The sequence below is a fragment of the Emys orbicularis genome, chromosome 21 (genome assembly GCF_028017835.1).
Source record: "Emys orbicularis isolate rEmyOrb1 chromosome 21, rEmyOrb1.hap1, whole genome shotgun sequence".
NCBI lineage: Eukaryota > Metazoa > Chordata > Testudines > Emydidae > Emys > Emys orbicularis.
Genome location: NC_088703.1, coordinates 7,697,552 through 7,722,317, shown reverse-complemented (window position 1 = coordinate 7,722,317; position 24,766 = coordinate 7,697,552). Strand labels below are relative to the sequence as shown.

General features: G+C 50.0%; 1 protein-coding gene across 1 annotated transcript in view; it reads left to right on the top strand.

Moving 5' to 3' along the window:
• LOC135892872 (deleted in malignant brain tumors 1 protein-like) overlaps positions 1-24,766 on the top strand; it is a 246,121-nt gene that overhangs the window by 94,675 nt on the left and 126,680 nt on the right. The window contains exon 14 of the mRNA XM_065420642.1: positions 1,595-1,613. Within this exon, the coding sequence (XP_065276714.1) occupies positions 1,595-1,613 (19 nt within the window). The remainder of the gene's footprint in view (positions 1-1,594; positions 1,614-24,766) is intronic.

The following is a 24,766-nucleotide window of genomic DNA, read 5'->3' as shown; positions in this document are numbered from 1 at the left end:
ACTAAGGACAGTAATTCGACTTTGTGAGTCCACACTAACGGGGCAAGCGTCGACATTGGAAGCAGTGCACTGTGGGCAGCTATCCCACAGTTCCCGCAGTCCCCGCTGCCCATTGGAATTCTGGGTTGAGCCGCCAATGCCTTCTGGGTAAAAAAATGTGTCGAGGGTGCTTTTGGGTAACTGTCGTCATCCGACCGTCACTCCCACCCTCCCTCCCTGAAAGCGCCGGCGGGAAATCAGTTCGCGCACTTTTCTGGTCAGTGACAGCGCGGACGCCACAGCACTGCGAGCATGGAGCCCGCTGCGACCATCGCTGCAGTTATGGCCATTGTGAACACCTCGCACCTTATCATCCACCTTTCCCAGAGGCAGATGCTGAGAAATCAGGCGAGGAGGCTACGGCAGCGCGGTGAGGACCTGAAGTCTGAGAGTGGCACAGACCTGTCAGAAAGCACGGTACCCCGCGCCGAGGACATCATGGTGGCAATGGGTCATGTTGATGTTGTGGAACGGCGATTCTGGGCCCGCGAAACAAGCACGGACTGGTGGGACCGCATAGTGCTGCAGGTCTGGGATGAATCCCAGTGGCTGCGAAACTTTCGCATGCGGAAGGGGACTTTCCTGGAACTTTGTGAGTTGCTGTCCCCTGCCCTGAAGCGCAATGACACCTGGATGCGAGCAGCCCTGAGTGTCCAGAAGCGAGTGGCCATAGCCCTCTGGAAGCTTGCAACGCCAGACAGCTACTGGTCAGTCGCGAACCACTTTGGCGTGGGCAAATCTACCGTGGGGGTTGTTGTCATGCAAGTAGCCAACGCAATCGTTGAGCTACTGCTCTCAAAGGTAGTGACCCTGGGAAACGCGCAGGTCATCATAGATGGCTTCGCCGCGATGGGATTCCCAAACTGTGGTGGGGCTATAGATGGAACTCACATCCCTATCCTGGGACCGGACCACCAGGCCAGCCAGTACATTAACCAAAAGGGCTACTTTTCAATGGTGCTGCAAGCACTGGTGGACCATAGGGGACGTTTTACAAACATCAATGTTGGATGGCCGGGCAAGGTTCATGACGCTCGTGTTTTCAGGAACTCTGGTCTGTTTAGACGGCTGCAGGAAGATATTTACTTCCCGGACCACAAAATAACTCTTGGGGATGTGGAGATGCCTATAGTCATCCTCGGGGACCCAGCCTATCCGCTAATGCCCTGGCTCATGAAGCCCTATACTGGCGCCCTGGACACTGAAAAAGAACTCTTCAACTACCGGCTGAGCAAGTGCAGAATGGTGGTGGAGTGTGCTTTTGGCCGTCTCAAGGGGAGATGGAGAACCTTACTGACTCGCTGTGATCTCAGCGAAACCAATATCCCCATTGTTATAGCAGCTTGCTGTGTGCTCCACAATCTCTGTGAGAGCAAGGGGGAGACCTTTATGGCGGGGTGGGAGGTTGAGGCAAATAGCCTGGCATCTGATTACGCCCAGCCAGACAGCCGGGCGATTAGAAGAGCCCAGCGGGACGCTCTGTGCATCCGTGAGGCTTTGAAAGCTAGGTTTCTGAGTGAGCAGGGTAACCTGTGACTATTAAGTTTGTGTACAGAGAAGCTGAACCTGCCCCCGTTTCTTTACCAAGTAAATATTCATTATCCTCTCCAGTTACATACCCCGTTCCCCCCCTTCCAACACACGTTTAAAAATAAAATCACTTGAATTTTGTTAATGAACACAGTTTTCTTTATTACTGTTTTCTCGGTAAAGTGTTGAACCTGGGAGGCAGACTGTGGTGGGGAGCGGGTGTAGTGTAGTGATGCAAAGGACGCTTCTAAACTCTGTGTGTGGGGGCTATGTGACTTTGTGGCAGGGGAGGATGGTTACAGATCCCCTGCTGCGTGGCTCTGTGATCCAGGATAAGGACCGCTGCATAAGATCTCTAACTGCCCTCCCCCGCCACAAAGTCACAGAGCCCCCCCACACACACAGAACATGAAAACCACCTCCCAGACTGACCAGGGTAACTAGTGACTGCAATGTGTGTGTGCCCTGCTGCTGAACCTGCCCCCGCCTCTGTACCCTGGTAAAGGTGACTGTCCTGTCCAATTACCAACCCCCTTCCCCCCCTTCAGACAGACTCTCCTCTAAAAGAACATGATGGAAACAGTAATTAACAGAAACGTATTTTTTATTAGCAACTACACATGAAACTGGGGAATGAAACTTGGACGGGGGCTTGGGTGAGGTGGGAAGGAAAGGACTTATCAAATTTTGGGGAATGAGAGCCTTCTGGTACTTGAGCAGTCTGCAGGGGTGGAGTGAGAGTTTTCACGGACTCTGCCGCCCCTCCTTCTTTGGACTTTGGGTGAGGGGGGTATGGGACTTGGTGGCGGGGGAGGGCGGTTACAGATATACTGCAGCGGGGCTCTCTCCTCCTGCCTCCGGTCCTGCAGAACATCCACAAGGCGCCGGAGCGTGTCCGTTTGCTCCCTCATTAGTCCAAGCAGCGTTTGAGTCGCCTGCTGGTCTTCCTGCCGCCACCTCTCCTCCCGTTCCATGTCTGATCGGTGCATTTGGGACAAGTTCTCCCTCCACTGGGTCTGCTGTGCTGCCTGGGCTCGGGAGCAGCCCATAAGTTCCGAGAACATGTCCTCCCGTGTCCTCTTCTTCCTACGCCTAATCTGCGCTAGCCTCTGGTAGTGTGATGCCAGGCTGGGTTGGGAGACAGTCGCAGCTGTGGGATGGGAAAAAGGGAGTGAATTCCTCAGAAAGATAAATTTTTGGGTGAACAAAGAACATAGTCTTTCTCTGTGAACAAGACCATGCACAGCACCTATCACATGCGCACTCAGGACAAGGTCGAATTTTCGGCCTTCGCATTCAGTGCCTGGGGTCTTGCATTGCAGATCTGAGAAGCGGGGCAGGACACCGGAATTTGTGTAGCAGGCCGACATGGTAAGCCGTAGACTTGTGGCTGCTTAAAACTTTAATAATAGCACTGGCCTCCTTTCACGTTGAAAGCAATGCCAGTCCCTGCTGCCAGCAATCCGGCAAGCATGAACTCTGCCCCTGTCCCACCCCCTCGCGGCTGTCCCAGGGAAAGATCCCTGTATGCTGCCCCCTCCCACCTCCACCGCGTGGCTGTAAACCGCCGGTTACAGTTCTGTAAAGGAACAGGCAAGCAGTCCCTATACTAACATTCCCCTACCTAATTCAAAGCAGGTCACCATGAGCGACATCACTCTGATGAGGATTTCAGAGACGGAGAAAGAAAGGATGCTTCGGGAAAGCCTGCAAAGACCAGGGCCGTATGCCGCCATGCTCTGCAAGGCAATGATTCCCGAGTACTTGCTTGTCTCCTGGCGCGGAAACGTTTCCTACTACGGAGGACCCAATAAGGCCGCTCTCCCAAGGAACCTCATGCAAAGGCTTTCCAATTACCTCCAGGAGAGCTTCGTGGAGATGTCCATTGAGGATTTCAGCTCTATCCCCGGACATATAGACCGCATTTTACTGTAGCTGCACTGGCAGGGACTAAACAGTGGAGCGGCTAGGGCAGAACAATCATGGTAAACCGGACATTGTTAGATTTTTTTTCAGTAGTTGCATTGCCAAGGACTGAAACGTTAAGCGCCTAGGGCAAACTAATCATGAAAAACCCATTGTTATTATTGTTAATATTCCTGTTCTGTTAAAAATAAATGTTTACATGATTAACACTTACTGACTGATCCTTCCCCTGATTCTGTGTCCGGGTTAACGGCTGGGGACGGTTGGTAGGGGATCTCTGTAAGGGTTGTCGGAGAAAAACTGAGTTCTCACTTTTTGTTTGGGTACAGCAAGTCAGAAGCTTTATTAACTCTCACAATTGTGCAGAGGGAGAGAGCCAAGCAGGTCTCTCTCACTGATACCTAATTACAACAAGCATTTATACCTTTCATTACAGAAAATAATGAGGGACAGCTGCATTTTGTTATACATAAGCCATCTTGATATCTTATTTCTTAATTGTTTTGACTCTTGCCAACATACAATATTTCCTATACCTTATCTACACAAGGTCTTCTACACCTTATCTATACAAGGTCACAATAACTTCTCACACAGTACTTTCTCACCCGCCTCACACAATCCTCGCTTCTACAAATCTCGCGTTATCAGGGCTACAGTTAGCCTGACTCTTGCTAACAAACTGTCATGCATTGCAGTTCTTTTCTGACAGTTCTTTTTCTGCTTCCACAACCCCCCCTTTTGTACTTCTAGTACAACAAACATTCTCAAACCTCTATTTGCATCAAGTCCTGGACTTCAGATTCTATATCAGATGTTTCAATTTTAGCGGTTCTGATTGGATGTAATGACAATGCATGATTAGCATGAACATGAAAGGTATTACTATTATTACGTCTTTTACAACAACAATAACATAATCCTAAGCTAACTAATAACAATACAAGCAATAACATTCCCATAGCAAAACTATAATGGGGTTGTTGTACAGCCTTAGTTACAAAGCACAATACATTATACTTAGTACATAAAGTGGATACTCTATAAGCTGTCTGAAAGGCATACTTTTCAACTTGATATATATTTTGAAGCATGTGAATTTGCCCTTGTACTTCAGAGATTTTCTGAATCTCTGGTAACAGTGAAAACAAATTCTGAAATCTATCAGGTACTAAACTAGTCCAATTAAAGGGTATCTGGAACCTAAGGGCTACTTGGAAAGCTCTATCTGCAGGCCAGTAAATAATATGATTGCCTGCAGTGGTAGTGAGATTAAAATGTATGTCTTGTAATGTGGTGTCATTAACATACACACAGCTATCGTTAGCTTGAAAAAGTAAGTGTCCTGTCAGGGTAGTTCCTTGTCCCCTACCCTCCCAGCAAACGTAGTCATAAACAGTGACAACTTCTCCTGGCTCCAGTTTACGGTTACACTGAAGCTGTGGGGTTCTAATGGCCAAAATGTCCACTGACTTCCTAACCCCATCCAAATGTGAGGTGTAATCCCAGGAGCACTGACTAAAAATCGATTGGGCATATCAGGTGGTCTAATTTCCCAGATGTCTCGGTGAATTATCCAATCCCACATGCATCCTCCCCATGGACCCGGCAGGATACGGTATGTAGGAGCCCACACCCCCTTTACCGGTCCATATGCTTGGAAGGAGCACTGAGAACTTCCGCACTTCCATCCAGAAAGTTTCCAAGTAAGTCTCCATGGCCACAGATCAGATGGTACTCCTGATGTGTCTGTAAGGGCAGTGGGCCAAGCCTGATGTTCTAGATCATTCCGAATGGACATCAGCTGGTCATTCAGGAAATCCTGAGTCTCTGAACATGCTAGATCCCACTGCAATGCCTTCCCAGCCTCAGTGATATTCAGTACCATCTCTCTTAGCAACTTCTGGGTCATAGAACTAAGGGCGGAAATAACATGTAACTCACCAACTCCAGCCTGTACCTGGGTTAGTTGTGCTCCAGAAACAAGGCCAATGACCTTCTCTAGTTGGCCCAATTTCTCATCATGTTCCTGGTTCTTAAAAATATTCCACACTGCTGCTGCACTATTGGCCCCATCCCACAGGGATCCGGTCAAGTCTCTCTTCTTTCTAGAGGAAATAACCCAAGCCCTCTGTTGTGCTAATCTAATGGCAGCCCCCTGTGAACAATTTGGGTATTTGTCTGATTATTCACTAATTGGGTGACCAAATAACAATAAGGGCCTCTCTCATTTAACACAGTACAAGTTCCAGGAACAACCATCATATCTACTTCACTATAGAACCCATCAATTGCAATTATTAATTCTTGGGGTTCGCTGGTAGTGATATCATGTATTTCTATCTCTACTGATCCATTTGTTTTCCATTCAATTGTTTGCTCATATACATTATCCTGAACTTTAAAGAATAATTTCTCTGAACAAAATTTCAGTAAATCACTAAGATGTGAAAGCCTTGGCCACTGGGTTTCATTGGAATATACAGTACGGTTTGTATCTGGGTAAGTTACAGTGGTGGTGGCAGGGGTCAAGGGACTAGTGGGTGTAGTCCTAGTGGTGGCAAGGCGGTTTTGATATTCATCTTCTGAAAGCCAATTAGGAAGGGCAGTGCATCCTGAAGGTACCTGTCTATAAGCACAAAGTCCTGATCCTGGAAAGAATCCACCCCACCACTGGACCCCGCATTCCCAGGAACGGTCCCCACAGTTCCCTCCTTGCCAATAAACGATGCTCCGTCTTCTCCACCAGGGCCAGTTCTTAATGTCTTTTGTAGTCAGGAATTCCTGGACTTTGGTGGTTTCAGCAGAGCGAGTGTTTCTTCTTTTCTTCTTCAAAAGCAGTTGTGATTCACCATAGTACAGGGGAGAGGTTACTAGCACTTCACCCTGTACTGGTGTGATTCCTGTAAAAGAATTCAAAGGCATTGTAGATCTGTCAGTGGACAAAGGAGAGGTTACTAGCACTTCACCTTGTCCTCCTTCCCTGCTGTCCAGGAGGCACAGCAGAGCTAGCAGGAGAAATAGGCTGATCAGCAGCTGGAGAATCCTCTCCAGGTGGAGGGGTCTTTTTGCAGTAAGAAGCATGGTTCCAGGTGGGCAGTCCTTGGCACTTTACAGCGGTGTTGGTGGTTAACAGGACTTGGAAAGGGCCTTTCCAGCATGGAGCCAAAGCAGTCTTTCGTTGATGGACTTTACATAGACTCAGTCTCCTTGTTTCAATGAATGGCAGGGCTGCTAGGGTCTTTGGGTAGCACTTCTTTTATCTGTGAGAAAAGAAACCTAACACATTTCATTAATGCCTGGCAGTGTTTTGCAGATATCATAGTTGTTGGGCACATTCAGGCCCCCCCTTTTCTTGGCTGTCAGCCAAGTCTTAGCTGTGGGTAGTATCCTTGGATGGGGCCAACGTCTTATCTTTGGACTGAGCTTGCTAGCTATTTTTTCCTCAGTTAACTCATTCTGTTCTTTTTCCTTCTCCCCTTCTTGGCTTCTTTTAACCTACAAAGGAAACTTCCACTCTTCACTCATACACCTTTTCCCAACAATGAACACATACACATTGCCATTATACAGTACATTAGTCTTATTATTCAATGTATGCCATGTACACCCTTCCAGTAAAATAACTTTATTACAGAGCTTTGGAGCAACAAACCAGGACAAGCACACCCACTTTTGAGGAGTTCACTCGGTACAACCTCAGGTGTCCAATAGCTTTCCTCCCTCCCCAGCCCTCTGGCTAGAAATCTGAGGTAGCCAGAAGGATCCCATGGGCAATATGGGGAGTGGGTTAACCTTCCATGTCCTTGCTTCCAAAGACTGTTGGTATGCAAATTTTAACAACAATTTTTTCAATTAAAAATCTGGCCAATGAAGTTTCTTTTTCTTACTTAAGCAACTGTATTAGACTTTAGTATATCACATTTTCCTGATTTATCCAAACACTTTGTATTCCAAGTTGAATAAAACAAGTATCTGCTTTTTTTGATTTAACCGTTCTATTTAATTTTGAACTAGACTGTCTTATGAAATTATTAAACCCAACAATTCTGGCCACAAGACAAACACCACAAGACAGGACAAAGAACACAAAAATAATTCCTATTGTACCAGTAAATGCATGGTACATTGAATGTTGTTCAGCTGGCATCCGTTTTCTCTGATGATCTGAAAGACAAAAGAACAGAGGTCTACCCCTTCTGGGTAGTCAGTCATTGCTTAAAATATTTCCTTTATATACACATACTCTTGTTGATTTTAGACAAAACAGAGGAATTACCCCATATTTCCTTGTATTTGTTTCATAGGCAGCCCAGGTTTCAGTGGCTTCTACCTTATTAGTTAGAAAATTGCATTAATACAGATGCTTTCTGGCTTGCTTCCAGATCCAAAGCTATCCACAGCTTAAAGATTCTTACTTTAAAAGGGACACAATTAACTTTCCCAGACTTTTGATTGCCTTTTACTTCTAGCTCCTGCTTTCAAACACAACCTATATTGGTAGGTTTGCATTTCTTTTACCTCTGCTACAATATACACTGCACATGTTCTGGGGAAAATGCACATCCTCTCCACAATTCAATTTCCACAACACTAGCCACATCCATTTCTACACAAGGTGTAACTGTTTCTTTTGTGCTTACAAAATCTCCATGCACCCCTAGTAAAGTGACAGCTCGACCACACAGAGCCAGGGGCACTGTCCTTCTCTATCTTTTTACCAGATCTTTTATCTGCTATTTTGTTACCCAAAAACAAATTCAAATCTTTTATTCTCCTGGCTTTGACTACCCTGCTGCAGCCACAACCTTTGGTCTTTAGTTAAAATATTTTAAATCTTGTAAAGCATTAAGTCACCTTAAGGATTAAATGCTAAACACCGTATTAAACAACACTAGTTTCCTGTGTCTGGCAAAAGTATTTTCGGTTTTTGCAACTTTAAACAATACCAATTCATCTCAAACTTATAAAACACAGATTGTATACAGCAGGAGTGTTTTTCAGCACATTTGACTAACTTATTCATAGTCGAATAATTCCACTTAAATAACCTCTTGCCTGAATTACTTACAGACATTCCTACCAAGTTTCACTGCTTGATTCCCTCTAGCAACTACAGAGTTAACTTTTCACTCTCTTTTCTTAAATCACTTGCTTGTCTCTCAAAACTACACCCAATCAACTCAGATTTTACCATTCCAATTATTGTCCTGGGGATTTGAAATCCCCCTGCTTATAATTACTTACTCCTTTCCTTCCACTATGCCCTCAAAGTTTCCAACCTGTTTTCCAATCTCTCTATCTATTGCCTGCCTGCTTGGGCCCAATCCTGCTTTTCTCGCTGAACCGTCCCTTCCATGGGCACCGGCTTTTTCACTACCAATTTAGATAGGAGGGTGGGCTTCTCAACTAGCCCCCACCCTTCCTGGTCTCTTCTCTTAAACATTCTTACTCACAAGGCTACCCGAGTCCTCCCTCGTGAGGCTTGCCACTTGGGCAAAACGCATGGCCCATTGGCGTTTAACTATTCAATTTTCTCTTGTGGCAAACACACTGCTGTTACAGCATATGCAAACACAAATGGTTAAATTCTGACAAGTCCCTGAAGGACCGGTACTTGCTTAGCCAGTGCTTCCTTTTCTGCCTGGAAGTCCTGTCTCAAGGCTTGCAACTTGCCCTGGGCATAGGTTTGAGTTGCTGCCTGGTTCATGATCTATGCTCTTAATTGCTCAATTCTAGTTATCAAGTACACAACTCTTCCTATTACTCCAACTTCTCTATTGCCCAGTCCTGCTACGACTGGGGTAGATCCACCTGACACCCTTCCCGGTCAACCGGGGTGGAGAGAGGAATGCTAAATCCCTCTCCGGTTCTCAGACTTACTGCGGCTGAGAGTAGGCACACTTTCATACTCACACACGTATGTCCAGACTGGCCACGTCTGTGTATAACGTTGAGAGAAGGTGCTGTGCAATCTCCAACTTGCTTCCTCTCTTGGGAGGGCAGTTCTTTTACACCCTGAAGTCTCCTGGGGCGTCTTTTCAGTGATTCCAGTCCAGGCCGGCTGCCTGTGGCTTCTTCAGCGTCCCCAAACCACGCCGGCTCCAGGGTCGCAAAGGCAGACTGTTGGATCTCACTGGACAGTTAAGCTTTGCAAATGTAATCTCAGCACTGTAACTTGTATTGCCTTTGGTTTGACTATGTCTATATTTTTTCACAGCCAGCTGGGGCCGAAAGTAGTTTTTCTTTGTACTTAGCCTGGTCTGCATTGATTCTTGACCTTGAACGCAGATTAACTTTCTCTTTATCTCTGGACCAAGCTGAATTTCAAATTAACCCGTTCCTTTCCTCAATAGACAAATTGCTCCCATTGTGTGTCAGAGGCTTTTTGGTGATTAAAAGCTCCTCTGAGATGTATGATCTTATCTAGATTGAAGGTACCTTCTAGTGGGCATTGTTTAGATGAATTTTTTACACGTGTAAATATTCCAATTGTCTAAATACCTGCAGGTTTTAGGACCATAATGTACGTACATGAAATAAGCTGGGGTACCCTTAGGGGGTGAGAGGGAAAACTTAGACTGTCCCCCACCCATTTTCCAATCTCACACACACAGGGAGGAAGCCCTGTCCGCGCTAGCAGCATATAAACTAAGGATCTCTCCCTACAGGGTACTCACACAGGAGAGACTAACGAGGATGGCCATGACCTCCTACACCTCCCTTCAGCAAAGAGCGTCGGCTAATCTCAGAGAGACGGCGCCGCTTACTCTGTTGCATCCAGTGAGATGGTCAGACTGTCAGTGGCTCACACGGAGAGGAAAAGGGGAGGGAAGATGGGTTCACACACTCCTAGACCCAGGTAGCCTCCTCGCCGGACGCTGCCAGGCCGAGTTAGCCCACCGTGGGTCGGATCTCCTAAAAGATCCTCTAGTTACCGGGCTTGCGTTAGAGTAGTTCTGGTCACGAGCCAAAAGACTTCGCAGAGTACTCTGGGCGTGTTCCAGTAACACTCAATTCACACTGGTGTACACACACACACACACACACACACACACACACACACACACACACACACACACACACACACACACACACACACCAAGGCCTTACTCCAGGTACTATTCCCAAGTACCTCAGGTACTATTCCCAAGTACCTCGATGCATCACTCGAGGCGGTAAAAACCCCTCTTGAGGCGGTAAACAACCCCTCTGTCCGGACTATGAGGCGGTAAAAACCCCTCCTGCTGAGGCGGTAACAACCCCTCAACACAGGTGCAATCCTATGCACCTCGCATATGCATACAGAGGGCGGCAAACAATTCCCCTACGCCGCTCAGCATCTGACCTTGCTGCACAGTCAATAAGTTCGGATGGCGTGAGCCCAACAGGGACAGACGGCCCCACGGACAGTCCTCCTCCGACACCCCAATAGAGATTTCAAAAGGTCTCCTACCTCTATTGTGGCGCCATGGGGTTCGAAGGGGAACGATCCGTAGTAACTGCCGGTGCCTCTGAGGGCGTTGCCATCCCGGACGAGCCCCCAAATTGTCGGAGAAAAACTGAGTTCTCACTTTTTGTTTGGGTACAGCAAGTCAGAAGCTTTATTAACTCTCACAATTGTGCAGAGGGAGAGAGCCAAGCAGGTCTCTCTCACTGATACCTAATTACAACAAGCATTTATACCTTTCATTACAGAAAATAATGAGGGACAGCTGCATTTTGTTATACATAAGCCATCTTGATATCTTATTTCTTAATTGTTTTGACTCTTGCCAACATACAATATTTCCTATACCTTATCTACACAAGGTCTTCTACACCTTATCTATACAAGGTCACAATAACTTCTCACACAGTACTTTCTCACCCGCCTCACACAATCCTCGCTTCTACAAATCTCGCGTTATCAGGGCTACAGTTAGCCTGACTCTTGCTAACAAACTGTCATGCATTGCAGTTCTTTTCTGACAGTTCTTTTTCTGCTTCCACAGGGTGATGAAGAGATCCTGGCTGTCGGGGAAATCAGCGTTGTAAGCGCTGTCGACTGCCTCGTCCTCCTCATCTCCTTCCTCATCTTCCCCGTCCGCTAACATGTCCGAGGAAGCGGCCGTCGACAATATCCCATCCTCAGAGTCCACGGTCAGTGGTGGGGTAGTGGTGGCGGCCGCACCTAGGATGGAATGCAGTGCCTCGTAGAAACGGGATGTGTGGGGCTGGGATCCGGAGCGTCCGTTTGCCTCTTTGGTCTTCTGGTAGCCTTGTCTCAGCTCCTTGATTTTCACGCGGCACTGCGTTGCATCCTGGCTGTATCCTCTCTCTGCCATGGCTTTAGAGATCTTCTCGTAGATCTTTGCATTCCGTCTTTTAGATCGCAGCTCGGAAAGCACGGACTCATCGCCCCACACAGCGATGAGATCCAAGACTTCCCGATCAGTCCATGCTGGGGCCCTCTTTCTATTCTGGGATTGCACGGACATCTCTGCTGGAGAGCTCTGCATCGCTGCCAGTGCTGCTGAGCTCGCCACGATGTCCAAACAGGAAATGAGATTCAAAGTGGCCAGACAGGAAAAGGAATTCAAATTTTCCCGGGGCTTTTCCTGTGTGGCTGGTCAGAGCATCCGAGCTCGGACTGCTGTCCAGAGCGTCCACAGAGTGGTGCACTGTGGGATAGCTCCTGGAGCTATTACCGTCGATTTCCATCCACACCTAGCCTAATTCGACATGGCCATGTCGAATTTAGCGCTACTCCCCTCGTTGGGGAGGAGTACAGAAGTCGAATTTAAGAGACCTCAATGTCGAACTAAATAGCTTCGTGGTGTGGACGGGTGCAGAGTTAATTCGATGTAACGGCGCTAAATTCGACATAAACTCCTAGTGTAGACCAGGCCTTAGCTTCCTGCCCCCCAGAAGGATGTGATTGAAGGGTCCTGGTTGTACCTACAAGCTCTGTTTGGGATAGTGTTCCTGTTGTCCAATAAACTTTCCGTTTTACTGGCTGGCTGAGAGTCACGGTGAATTGCAGGAAGTGGGGGTATGGGGCCCTGATTTCCCCACACTCTGTGACAACTGGTGCTAGCGGTGGGATCTACTGCACCGCATAGACGGCGCTTCCTCCAGTAAGTGACTGGGGATCAATAAAATGAAGGGGGATTGACAGGGACCGGGTGTGCTGAAGATTTAGAGAGGAGCAGTCTCAGGGGCTGAGGAGTTTGTGGCTCGACCCTGGGAGAGAGGTGGTGACCTGGAGAAGGGCTGGCACACAAGGGGTTACCCCTGGAAACCGTGGGGAGCTGTGAGTCCACAGTCCGGCGAGTGGCCAGCAGGAAGATGTATAGTAAGCACTGTCACGGAGTATGGGGGGACTCAGGGCCCTGCACCCCCGGCGTCCTGCGATTCACCATGACTCTCAGCCAGCCAGTAAAGCAGAAGGTTTATTTAGACGACAGGAATACAGTCCAAGATAGGTCTTGCAGGCACAGATAACAGGACCCCCCTCAGTTAGGTCCATCTTGGGGTCCCAGGGCACCCTAGCTCCCTTGGGAGGTCAGAGCCCTGTCTCCCTCCCAGCCACATCACCAGCCAGCTCCTGAAAACCTGCCTTCAGCGACCCCTCCCACAGCCTTTGTTCAGTTTCCCGGGCAAAGGTGTTACCTCGCCTCTAGCCCCTTCCTGGGTTCTCATGTTACATGCTCAGGTATTCTCCCTCGGTCAGTCTCCCATCCCCCAATGCAGACTATCCTAGCCACACTCCCCTGTCAGCATTCAAAGCCCACAGTAAGAACAGTCCCAGTTCGTCACATCTCTCCCCCCTTCGAGACCGAACTGAGCGGGGTCACTTTAACCAGTGACCCGGGGAAGTTCGAATCTACCCCCGTTCCCATGGATGCCCCAGCATCCCTCCCGTTCCTTGGTGAGAATTACACCAGGCCCCTTCAGTTTCACGCCCCCCCCCTTAGGTCGGGGCTGCTCGATGGCACTCGTAGTTCGCATGTGGGAAGGTTTATGCGGCCTGTGCCCTTTTCCCACCCCAATACCCCTGGGGTGCCAACTGGGCTGGGGTCTTCTCCCAGCGTTCCAGTCTGGATGTTGGTGATTCGGGCTCTCTTGGTTCAGAGCCCCCCTTTTAACCTTGGCCACCCTCTGGAAAGGCTCCTCTATGCCGGGCAAGGGTCCTAAAGCCGTTTTCCCCTTGTCCCGGGCCTTCCTTCCCCTCTGACAGGGGTCACAGGATCGGCAGTACTGTCGGACAGTAACAAAGACCCCCGGCCAGTAAAAGCTCCGTAGCAGCCTCTGCTGGGTACGCCAGGTTCCCTGGTGCCCTGAGAGGGGGGTGTCATGGGCCCGGTACAGCAGCTGGCGGCAATACTTCTGGGGTACCACCAGCTGCCTCCTGAACCCCCCTGACTCCATTTTCCCTGGGGGAGCCCATTCTCGGTACAGGAACCCCCTCTCCCACAGGAACCTTTTCCGGCCGCCTCTCCCCATGGTCTGTACCGCACCGAGGTTGGCCAGGTCCCTTATCTTCCGCAAGGAGGGATCTTTCTGCACCTCGGCCTGGAACTCAGGAGCTGGGACAGGGATGGCCACCTGTTCTCTCTCACCGGCTGGGCCTGAAGCCGCTGCCTCCCTGAGCCGTGTCCCTGGGTGTTCCCTGCCGACCAGGTTAGGGTCCTGCACCTCAGGCAAGGCACCCTCCCCAGGGCCAGGGCGCAGTGCCCCTCGCCGGCTCTGACTGCGGGTCACAACCAGTGCACCCTGGGGGTTGCTTGGCCAGTCCTCCAGGTCCCCCCCCATCAACACCTCAGTGGGCAAATACGGGTGTACCCCCACGTCCTTGGGGCCCTCCTTGGCCCCCCACTTCAGGTGTACCCTCGCCACAGGTACCTTGAAGGGGGTCCCACCCACCCCCGTCAGGGTCAGGTAGGTGTTGGGCACCACCCGATCTGAGGCCACCACCTCGGGCCGGACCAGCGTCACCTCTGAGCCCGTATCCCAGTATCCATTGACCTTCCTCCCATCAACCTCCAGGGGAACAAGGTACTCTCTCCGGAGGGACCGCCCCGCGCCCACCGTATAAACCAAAACCCCTGAGTCTGGAGCATCCAGCCCCCCAGAGGAGCTGGCCTGGAGCTCTCCTCCCTCCTAAGCAGGTGGTACTCTGCCAGCCCCCCTTCCCTGGTAATGCTGCCTCTCGCCCCGCTGGGTCTCTACCCAGTCAACCCTCTGTGGGTTCGGTCTGCTCAGTCTGTCCCTGAGCCTGGGGCACTGGGCCCGTATGTGACCTCTCTGGTCACAGTGATAGCAGCCCATGTCCCGTGGGTCCCCTCGAGTGGGTTGGATGGACCTGATGCTGAATCTTCCCCTTTGGTGGGGGTTCTCCATATTTCCCCGCTGGGAGGTCCCATGGTGACTCTCGCTCTGCATTGTGGTGGGACTGTTCCTTTGGGACTCTTCCCGGTTATCCCCTGCCCGACTGTTCACAAACTCGTTGGCCAACTGGCCTGCGTGCTGCGGGTTCTCTGGCTTTTGGTCCATCAACCATCGCCTCAGGTTGGATGGGCACTGCTCATACACGTGCTCCAATACGACTAGGTCAAGTAGGTCCTCTATAGTTTGGGCCCCAGCCGTCCACGTGCGGGCATACCCCTGCACCCGGTTGGCTAGTTGCAGGTATGTGACCTCACGGGTTTTACACTGGTTCCGGAACCTTTGCCGGTACATCTCAGGGGTCAGCCCAAACTCACGGAGCAGGGCCTTTTGAACAGTTCGTAGTCCCCTGTCTCCGCCCCTTTCAGTCGGCTGTACACCTCCCTGGCTGTGGGGTCCAGTGAGGGAATGAGAAACTGGAGCCTGTCTGCAGGGTCAACCTGGAGCAGCTCGCAGGTATTCTCAAAGGCCGTCAGGAAGGTATCCATGTCCTCCCCCTCCTTACGCTAGGCCAGGAAGCACTTATCAAAGCTCTTTGCAGTCTTGGGTCCCCCCTCACTCACCGCAGCCGGGGGCTCGCTGCTCCTCAGCCTGGCCAGTTCCAGCTCATGATGACGTTGGTTCTCCTCATGCTGACGCTGTTTTTCCCGTTCTTCCCGCTCATGGTGACGTTGCCTCTCCTTCTCTTCCCGCTCCTGCTTCAGTTCTTGCTGCCTTAAATCGAGCTCTTTCAGTCTCAGCTCCCTGTCACATTCCAGTCGCATCCGCTCCCAGAACGGGGAGCTCCGCCGGGACGATCCCCTGCTGGCTGCCGGGGTCAGGGTGCCCTCAGTATTCGCTGGGCTTCCCCCAACCCCTCCCCTAGGTATAGGTAGGCAGGGTCTCGGGATGGCCTCGGCAGCAGTCTGACTCCTCCCAGCCATGTCAGGCCCCGGTGCCCACGCTGCATCCGCCGGGCGGCTTCTCTCAGGGACAGGGCTCAGTTCATCCAAGCGATCCCTCTCCTCCAGCTGGGCAATTAGCTGTTCTTTGGTGGACCTCCCAATGCGCAGCCCCCTCTGCCTGCACAGTTCCACCAGGTCACTCTTGAGGCGTTTAGCATACATCCTCCTGCTGGCCACTCGCCGGCCTTCGCTCTCCGCTTTCCACCGTTCCAGGGGGACCCCTAGTGTGCCAGCCCTTCTTCAGGTCACCACCTCTCTGCCGGGGTCGAGCTGCAGACTCCTCCGCCCCAGGACCGCTCGCTGCGATCCCCCAGGGGACCCTGTTACCGCAACAGTCCTTCTCACTGGTCACACACTCCCAGGGCTCAATCACCCCCTGAACCGTCTCTCTTTGACTCTTCAGCCCACCTGGTCCCCGACGATCCCCCTTCGTTTTACTGCTCCCCAGTCACTTACTGCAGGACGCGCCGTCCACGGGGTGCAGTAGATCCCACCGCTGCCACCAGTTGTCACGGAGTATGGGGGGACTCAGGGCCCTGCACCCCCGGCGTCCTGCGATTCACCATGACTCTCAGCCAGCCAGTAAAGCAGAAGGTTTATTTAGACGACAGGAATACAGTCCAAGACAGGTCTTGCAGGCACAGACAACAGGACCCCCCTCAGTTAGGTCCATCTTGGGGTCCCAGGGCACCCTAGCCCCCTTGGGAGGTCAGAGCCCTGTCTCCCTCCCAGCCACATCACCAGCCAGCTCCTGAAAACCTGCCTTCAGCGACCCCTCCCACAGCCTTTGTTCAGTTTCCCGGGCAAAGGTGCCACCTCGCCTCTAACCCCTTCCTGGGTTCTCATGTTACATGCTCAGGTATTCTCCGTCGGTCAGTCTCCCATTCCCCAATGCAGACCATCCTAGCCACACTCCCCTGTCAGCATTCACAGACCACCGTAAGAACAGTCCCAGTTCGTCACAAGCACCTTAAGAGCAACCTGGTCGAGCTGTGCAAGAGAGGGGCCTGCACATTGGGAGGCTCACCAAAGAACAGTCGATCGCCCGGCTGGAGGAGGGAGATCGCTTGGAGGAGCCAGTCCTTGTCTCTGAGGGAAGCTGCCTGGCAGATGTTAGGCGATAGACCCCAGTGTCTGTCCTGGCTGGGAGGGGTCAGATGGCTGCCGAGGGCACTCCAAGACTTCTCCTTCCTATGCCTAGGGGAGGGGCTGGAAGGAGCCCAGCGAATACCGAGGGCACTGTGACCCCTCTGGCCAGCAGGGGATCCTCCCAGCGGAGCTCCCCATCCCTGGAGCTGAGGCAGCTGGAATAGGAGAGGGAGCTAAAACTGAAAGAGTTGGAGCTGAGGCAGCAGGAACTGCAGGAGGAGTGAGAAGAATGGGAAAAACAGCATCAGCATGAACTGGAGCTGGGGAGGCTGAGGAGCAGAGAGCTCCCTGCTGCGGTTTGTGAGGGGGGACCCAGGACTGCACGGAGCTTTGACAAGTGCATCCTGGCCCACCGTAAGGAAAGGGAAGACATAGATGAATTCCTGATTGCCTTTGAGAAGGCCTGCAATCTGCACAGGGTTATTCATAGATTCATAGATTCTAGGACTGGAAGGGACCTCGAGAGGTCATCGAGCCCAGTCCCCTGCCCGCATGGCAGGACCAAATACTGTCTAGACCATCCCTGATAGACATTTATCTAACCTACTCTTAAATATCTCCAGAGATGGAGATTCCACAACCTCCCTAGGCAATTTATTCCAGTGTTTAACCACTCTGACAGTTAGGAACTTTTTCCTAATGTCCAACCTAGACCTCCCTTGCTGCAGTTTAAGCCCATTGCTTCTTGTTCTATCCTTAGAGGCTAAGGTGAACAAGTTTTCTCCCTCCTCCTTATGACACCCTTTTAGATACCTGAAAACTGCTATCATGTTCCCTCTCAGTCTTCTCTTTTCCAAACTAAACAAACCCAATTCTTTCAGTCTTCCTTCATAGGTCATGTTCTCAAGACCTTTAATCATTCTTGTTGCTCTTCTCTGGACCCTCTCCAATTTCTCCACATCTTGAAATGCGGTGCCCAGAACTGGACACAATACTCCAGCTGAGGCCTAACCAGAGCAGAGTAGAGTGGAAGAATGACTTCTCGTGTCTTGCTCACAACACACCTGTTAATGCATCCCAGAATCACGTTTGCTTTTTTTACAACAGCATCACACTGCTGACTCATATTTAGCTTGTGGTCCACTATAACCCCTAGATCCCTTTCTGCCGTATTCCTTCCTAGACAGTCTCTTCCCATTCTGTATGTGTGAAACTGATTTTTCCTTCCTAAGTGGAGCACTTTGCATTTGTCTTTGTTAAACTTCATCCTGTTTACCTCAGACCATTTCTCCAATTTGTCCAGATCATTTTGAATTATGACCCTGTCCTCCAAAGCAGTTGCAATCCCTCCCAGTTTGGTATCATCCACAAACTTAATAAGCGTACTTTCTATGCCAATATCTAAGTCGTTAATGAAGATATTGAACAGAGCCGGTCCCAAAACAGACCCCTGCGGAACCCCACTTGTTATGCCTTTCCAGCAGGATTGGGAACCATTAATAACAACTCTCTGAGTACGGTTATCCAGCCAGTTATGCACCCACCTTATAGTAGCCCCATCTAAATTGTATTTGCCTAGTTTATCGATAAGAATATCATGCAAGACCGTGTCAAATGCCTTACTAAAGTCTAGGTATACCACATCCACAGCTTCTCCCTTATCCACAAGACTCGTTATCCTATCAAAGAAAGCTATCAGATTGGTTTGACACGATTTGTTCTTTACAAATCCATGCTGGCTATTCCCTATCACCTTACCACCTTCCAAGTGTTTGCAGATGATTTCCTTAATTACTTGCTCCATTATCTTCCCTGGCACAGAAGTTAAACTAACTGGTCTGTAGTTTCCTGGGTTGTTTTTATTTCCCTTTTTATAGATGGGCACTATATTTGCCCTTTTCCAGTCTTCTGGAATCTCTCCCGTCTCCCATGATTTTCCAAAGATAATAGCTAAAGGCTCAGATACCTCCTCTATTAGCTCCTTGAGTATTCTAGGATGCATTTCATCAGGCCCTGGTGACTTGCAGGCATTTAACTTTTCTAAGTGATTTTTAACTTGTTCTTTTTTTATTTTATCTGCTAAACCTACCCCCTTTCCATTAGCATTCACTATGTTAGGCATTCCTTCAGACTTCTCGGTGAAGACCGAAACAAAGAAGTCATTAAGCATCTCTGCCATTTCCAAGTTTCCTGTTACTGTTTCTCCCTCTTCACTGAGCAGTGGGCCTACCCTGTCTTTGGTCTTCCTCTTGCTTCTAATGTATTGATAAAAAGTCTTCTTGTTTCCCTTTATTCCCATAGCTAGTTTGAGCTCATTTTGTGCCTTTGCCTTTCTAATCTTGCCCCTGCATTCCTGTGTTGTTTGCCTATATTCATCCTTTGTAATCCATCCTAGTTTCCATTTTTTATATGACGCCTTTTTATTTTTTAGATCATGCAAGATCTCGTGGTTAAGCCAAGGTGGTCTTTTGCCACATTTTCTATCTTTCCTAACCAGCGGAATAGCTTGCTTTTGGGCCCTTAATAGTGTCCCTTTGAAAAACTGCCAACTCTCCTCAGTTGTTTTTCCCCTCAGTCTTAATTCCCATGGGACCTTACCTATCAGCTCTCTGAGCTTACCAAAATCCGCCTTCCTGAAATCCATTGTCTCTATTTTGCTGTTCTCCCTTCTACCCTTCCTTAGAATTGCAAACTCTATGATTTCATGATCACTTTCACCCAAGCTGCCTTCTACTTTTAAATTCTCAACGAGTTCCTCCCTATTTGTTAAAATCAAGTCTAGAACAGCTTCCCCCCTAGTAGCTTTTTCAACCTTCTGAAATAAAAAGTTGTCTGCAATGCAGTCCAAGAATTTGTTGCATAGTCTGTGCCCCGCTGTGTTATTTTCCCAACATATATTTGGATAGTTGAAGTCCCCCATCACCACCAAATCTTGGGCTTTGGATGATTTTGTTAGTTGTTTAAAAAAAGCCTCATCCACCTCTTCCACCTGGTTAGGTGGCCTGTAGTAGACTCCTAGCATGACATCACCCTTGTTTTTTACCCCTTTTAGCCTAACCCAGAGACTCTCAACTCTTCCGTCTCCGATGTCCATCTCCACCTCAGTCCAAGTGTGTACATTTTTAATATATAAGGCAACACCTCCTCCCTTTTCCCCCTGTCTATCCTTCCTGAGCAAGCTGTACTCCTCCACACCAACATTTCAATCATATGTATTATCCCACCAAGTTTCAGTGATGCCAACAATGTCATAGTTGTGTTTATTTATTAGCACTTCCAGTTCTTCCTGCTTATTACCCATACTTCTCGCATTTGTATATAGACATCTAAGATACTGGTTTGATCTTGCCTCCCAGTTTTGTCCTGACCCTCCTTTCTCTCTGCCAATATAGCCCACACTCCCTCTTGTTTCCGACCCATCTCCCAGGTCTCCATGTTCCCCACTTACCTGTGGGCTTTGCTCAACTGTCCCCGTCGAACCTAGTTGACCCTGCAGACAGGCTCTGGTTTCTCACCCCCTTACTGGACCCCAAAGCCGTAGTGATGTACAGCCGAATGGAAGGGGCGGAGAGAGGGGACTACGAACTATTCAAAAAGGCCCTGCTACACGAGTTTGGGCTGACTCCCGAGATGTACCGGGAAAAGTTCCGGAGTCACCGTAAAACCCCTGAGGTCACATATCTACAACTGGCCAACTGAATGCAGGGATATGCCCACAAGTGGGCAGATGGGGCCCAGACAAAGGAGGACCTGCTTGACCTAATTGTTCTGGAGCAACTGTGTGATCAGTGCCCATCCAACCTGAGGCTATGGTTGGAGGACAAAAAGCCAGAGAACCCGCGACACGCAGGACAGCTGGCTGACGAGTTTGTGACGAGCCAGTCAAGAGGTGGCAGGGGGGAGTCCCAAAGGAACAGGCCCACCATGATGCAGAGAGAGAGTCACCATGGGACCTCCCAAAGGGGGAATATGGAGAACCCCCTCCCAAGGGGAGCATCCGGCATCAGGACCAACTGACCCGTTCGAGGGGATCAACGGGACATGAGCTGCTATTACTGTGTCCAGAGAGGCCACATACGGACCCAGTGACCCAAGCTCAAGGACAGACTGAGCAGACCAAACCCACACAGGGTTAACTTGGTAGGGACCCAGCCGGAGGAGCGGCAGGCTTCCCAGCTGCTCAGGAGGGAGGAGTTTCCCAGACCAGCTCCTTTGGAGGGCTGGATGCTCCGGACTCATGGTTCTCCGTTTATAGGGTGGGCGTGGGGATGTCCCTGCGAAGCGAGTGCCTTGTTCCCCTGGAGGTGGATGGGAGGAAAGTCAATGGATACTGGGATATGGACGCGAAGGTGATGCTGGCCCAGCCCGAGGTGGTGGCTCCAGATCGGGTGGTGCCCAACACCTACCTGACCCTGACAGGGGTGGGCAGGACCCCATTCAAGGTGCCCGTGGTGAGGGTACATCTGAAATGGGTGGCCAAGGGAGGGCCCCAAGGATGTGGGGGTGCACAACCATTTGCCCACTGAGGTCTTGATGTGGGGGGACCTAGAGGACTGTCCAAGCAACCCACAGAACACCCTGGTCGTGACCCATAGCCAGAGCCGGCGAGGGGCACTGCGCCCTAACCTCGGGGAGGGTTCCTTACCAGAGGCACAGGACCCTACCCCGGTAGGGAGGGAGTGCCCAGGGACAAGGCTCAGGGAGGCTGCGGCTTCAGACCCAGCCGGCAAGAGAGAGCAGGTCCCCATCCCGTCCCTAGCCGCTGAGTTCCAGGCCGAGTTGCAGAAAGATCCTTCCTTGCAGAAGCTAAGGGACCTGGCTGGCCTCAGTGTGGCACAGACCATGGGGAGAGGTTGGCAGAAGAGGTTCCTGTGGGAGAAGGGATTCCTGTACCAAGAATGGGCTCCTCCAGGGGACGTGGAGTCATGGGGGATCCAGAGGCAGCTGGTGGTCCCCCAGAAGTATCACCGCAAACTACTGTACCTGGCCCATGACATCCATGACATCCCTCTCGCAGGGCACCAGGGAGTCTGGTGCACCAGGCAGAGGCTGTTACAGAACTTTTACTGGCCTGGGGTCTTTACTACTGTCCAACAGTATTGCAGATCCTGTGACCCCTGTCATAGGGTGGGGAAGGCCTGGGACAAGGGGAAAGCAGCTTTGAGACCCTTGCCCATCATAAAGGAGTCTTTCCAGAAGGTGGCAATGGACATAGTGGGACCTCTTAGCAAGATGACCCGGTTGGGGAAGAAATACGTTCTGGTGGTGGTAGATTTCATCACCCGCTACCCCGAGGCAGTGCCCTTAGCTTCCATTGAAGCGGACACCGTGGCAGATGTGCTGCTGACCATTTTCAGCTGAGTGATGTTATTGACAGAATCTGTAACTGTATAGATCATTGTTGCAACCACTGTTATATATTTGCAGCAAATATTGTACAAAGCTTTTCCAGTAAGGTGTCTATGAAAAGGTTATGGTTTGTTGATTATGCTATCTGTATGCATGTATCATTTTCATAGTTAAAGTTATGAATATTGGCTATGTACTTGTATCTCATGGAATCATAGAAGTGTAGGACTAGAAGGGACCTTGGAAGGTCATGGAGTCGAGTCCCCTGCCTTCACAGCAGGACCAAGTACCATCCCTGACAAATTTTTGCCCCAGATCCCTAAATGGCCCCCTCAAGGATTGAACTCACAACCCTGGGTTTAGCAGGCCAATGCTCAAACCACTGAGCTATCCCTCCCCCTGACATGTTCTGAGTCTGAAATAGCCTTAGTAAAGCATTTGGTTAGCTTCTTGAGACAGGAATGTGCAAGTTAAGTGCCCAATCAAGAAACACTTAACTGACAATGGATCTTGGAAAACTCCAATCCACATAAGAAGTCTTCCTGGGAAGTGCAAGGTAGCATGTGGGCCGTGGCTGCCACCTGTAAAGTCTCTAAGGTGCCACAAGTACTCCTGTTATTTTTGCGGATACAGACTAACACGGCTGCTACTCTGAAACCTGTAAAGAACTGAGTCATGCATGGTCATGTGACTTGGCCATGTGACTCCAAACTCCATTTTGCTGTAATTTTCCACAGTAACGACAAAGAGGTGTCCTTACACCTGGAAGAGACTATAAACGGCAGCTGCCTCATCTCTATCTTGTCTTCAATCCTGCTTCATACCTCTGGAGGGACTTTGCTACAAACTGAAGCTTTGGTCAAAGGACTGAATGACCCATCCCAGCTGTGGATGTATTCCAAAGACTTGATTTGAACCTGCAGTTTATTCCATCACTGCTACAAGACTGAACCAAGAACTTTGCTATCACTGTACGTAATTGATTCCATTTAACCAATTCTAGCTCTCATCTAGATCTTTTTCCTTTTATGAATAAACCTTTAGATTCTAAAGGATTGGCAACAGCATGATTTGTGGGTAAGATCTGATTTGTATATTGACTTGGGTCTAGGGCTTGGTCCTTTAGGATCGAGAGAACCTTTTTTCTTTTACTGGGGTATTGGTTTTCATAACCATTCGTCCCCATAATGAGTGGCACTGGTGGTGATACTGGGAAACTGGAGTGTCTAAGGGAATTATTTGTGTGACTTATGGTTAGCCAGTGGGATAAAACCAAAGTCTTCTCTATTTGGCTGGTTTGGTTTGCCTTAGAGGTGGAAAAACCCCATCCTTGGGCTGTAACTGCCCTGCTCTGAGCAATTTGTCTTGAATTGACACTCTCAGAAGTCTCCTGCCAGAACCAGCATCATTACATGGGGTTCCCTAAGGAAGTCTTGACAGACCAAGAATCCAACTTCATGTCAGCCCTGCTCTGGTGCTTGCAGGAGAAATGTGGGGACTGGCACATCTGGGCCTCAGCATCTGCCCTCTGGGGCTCTGAGTTCCTGGCCCTGCCTTTTGGCCTCATGGGGGCGCCTGCTACCTTCCAGCACCTGGTGGATCAGCTACTGAGGGTGATGGAGAGTTTTGCCATGGCGTACATTGATGACATCTGTGTCTTTAGCCAGACTTGGGAGGACCATCTGTCCCAGGTTAAACAAGTGCTGGACCGACTCCAGGAGGCTGGGCTGACCATAAAAGCTGAGAAGTGCAAGGTGGGGATGGCCAAAGTATCTTACCTCAGCCACCGGGTGCGGAGCGGCTGCCTAAAGCCAGAACCAGCCAAGGGGGAGGCGATAAGAGACTGGCCCACTCCCCAAACCAAAAAGCAGATCCAAGTCTTTATTGGGATGGTGGGGTATTATCAAAGATTTGTGCCCCACTTTAGTCCTATAGCTGCCCCCATCACTGAGCTATGCAAGAAGGGGAAGCCAGACAAGGTGGTCTGGATCAAGCAGTGCCAGGGGGCTCTCTGCGCTGAAGGAGGCTCTGGTCAGTGTCCCAGTTCTGGTAAACCCAGACATTGATAAGCCCTTTATGGTGTTCACCGATGCCTCAGACATGTGGCTGGGGGCAGTGTTAATGCAGGTTGATGAAAAGGGGGAGAGACATCCCATCGTGTACTTGAGCAAGAAGTTGTTACCTCATGAGCAAAACTACACAGCCATAGAGAAGGAATGCCTGGCTATGGTATGGGCCCTAAGAAACTACAGCCATGTCTATTTGGGCGACACTTCACTGTATACACTGACCACCCCTCTCCCCCGACCTGGCTACACCAGATGAAAGGAGCCAATGACAAGCTCCTGAGGTGGACCCTGCTCCTGGAGGATTATGATACGGATGTGGTCCATGTGAAGGGGATTGCCAATGTGATAGCTGATGTGTTGTCCCGGAGAGGGGGGCCTGAACTTCCCCAG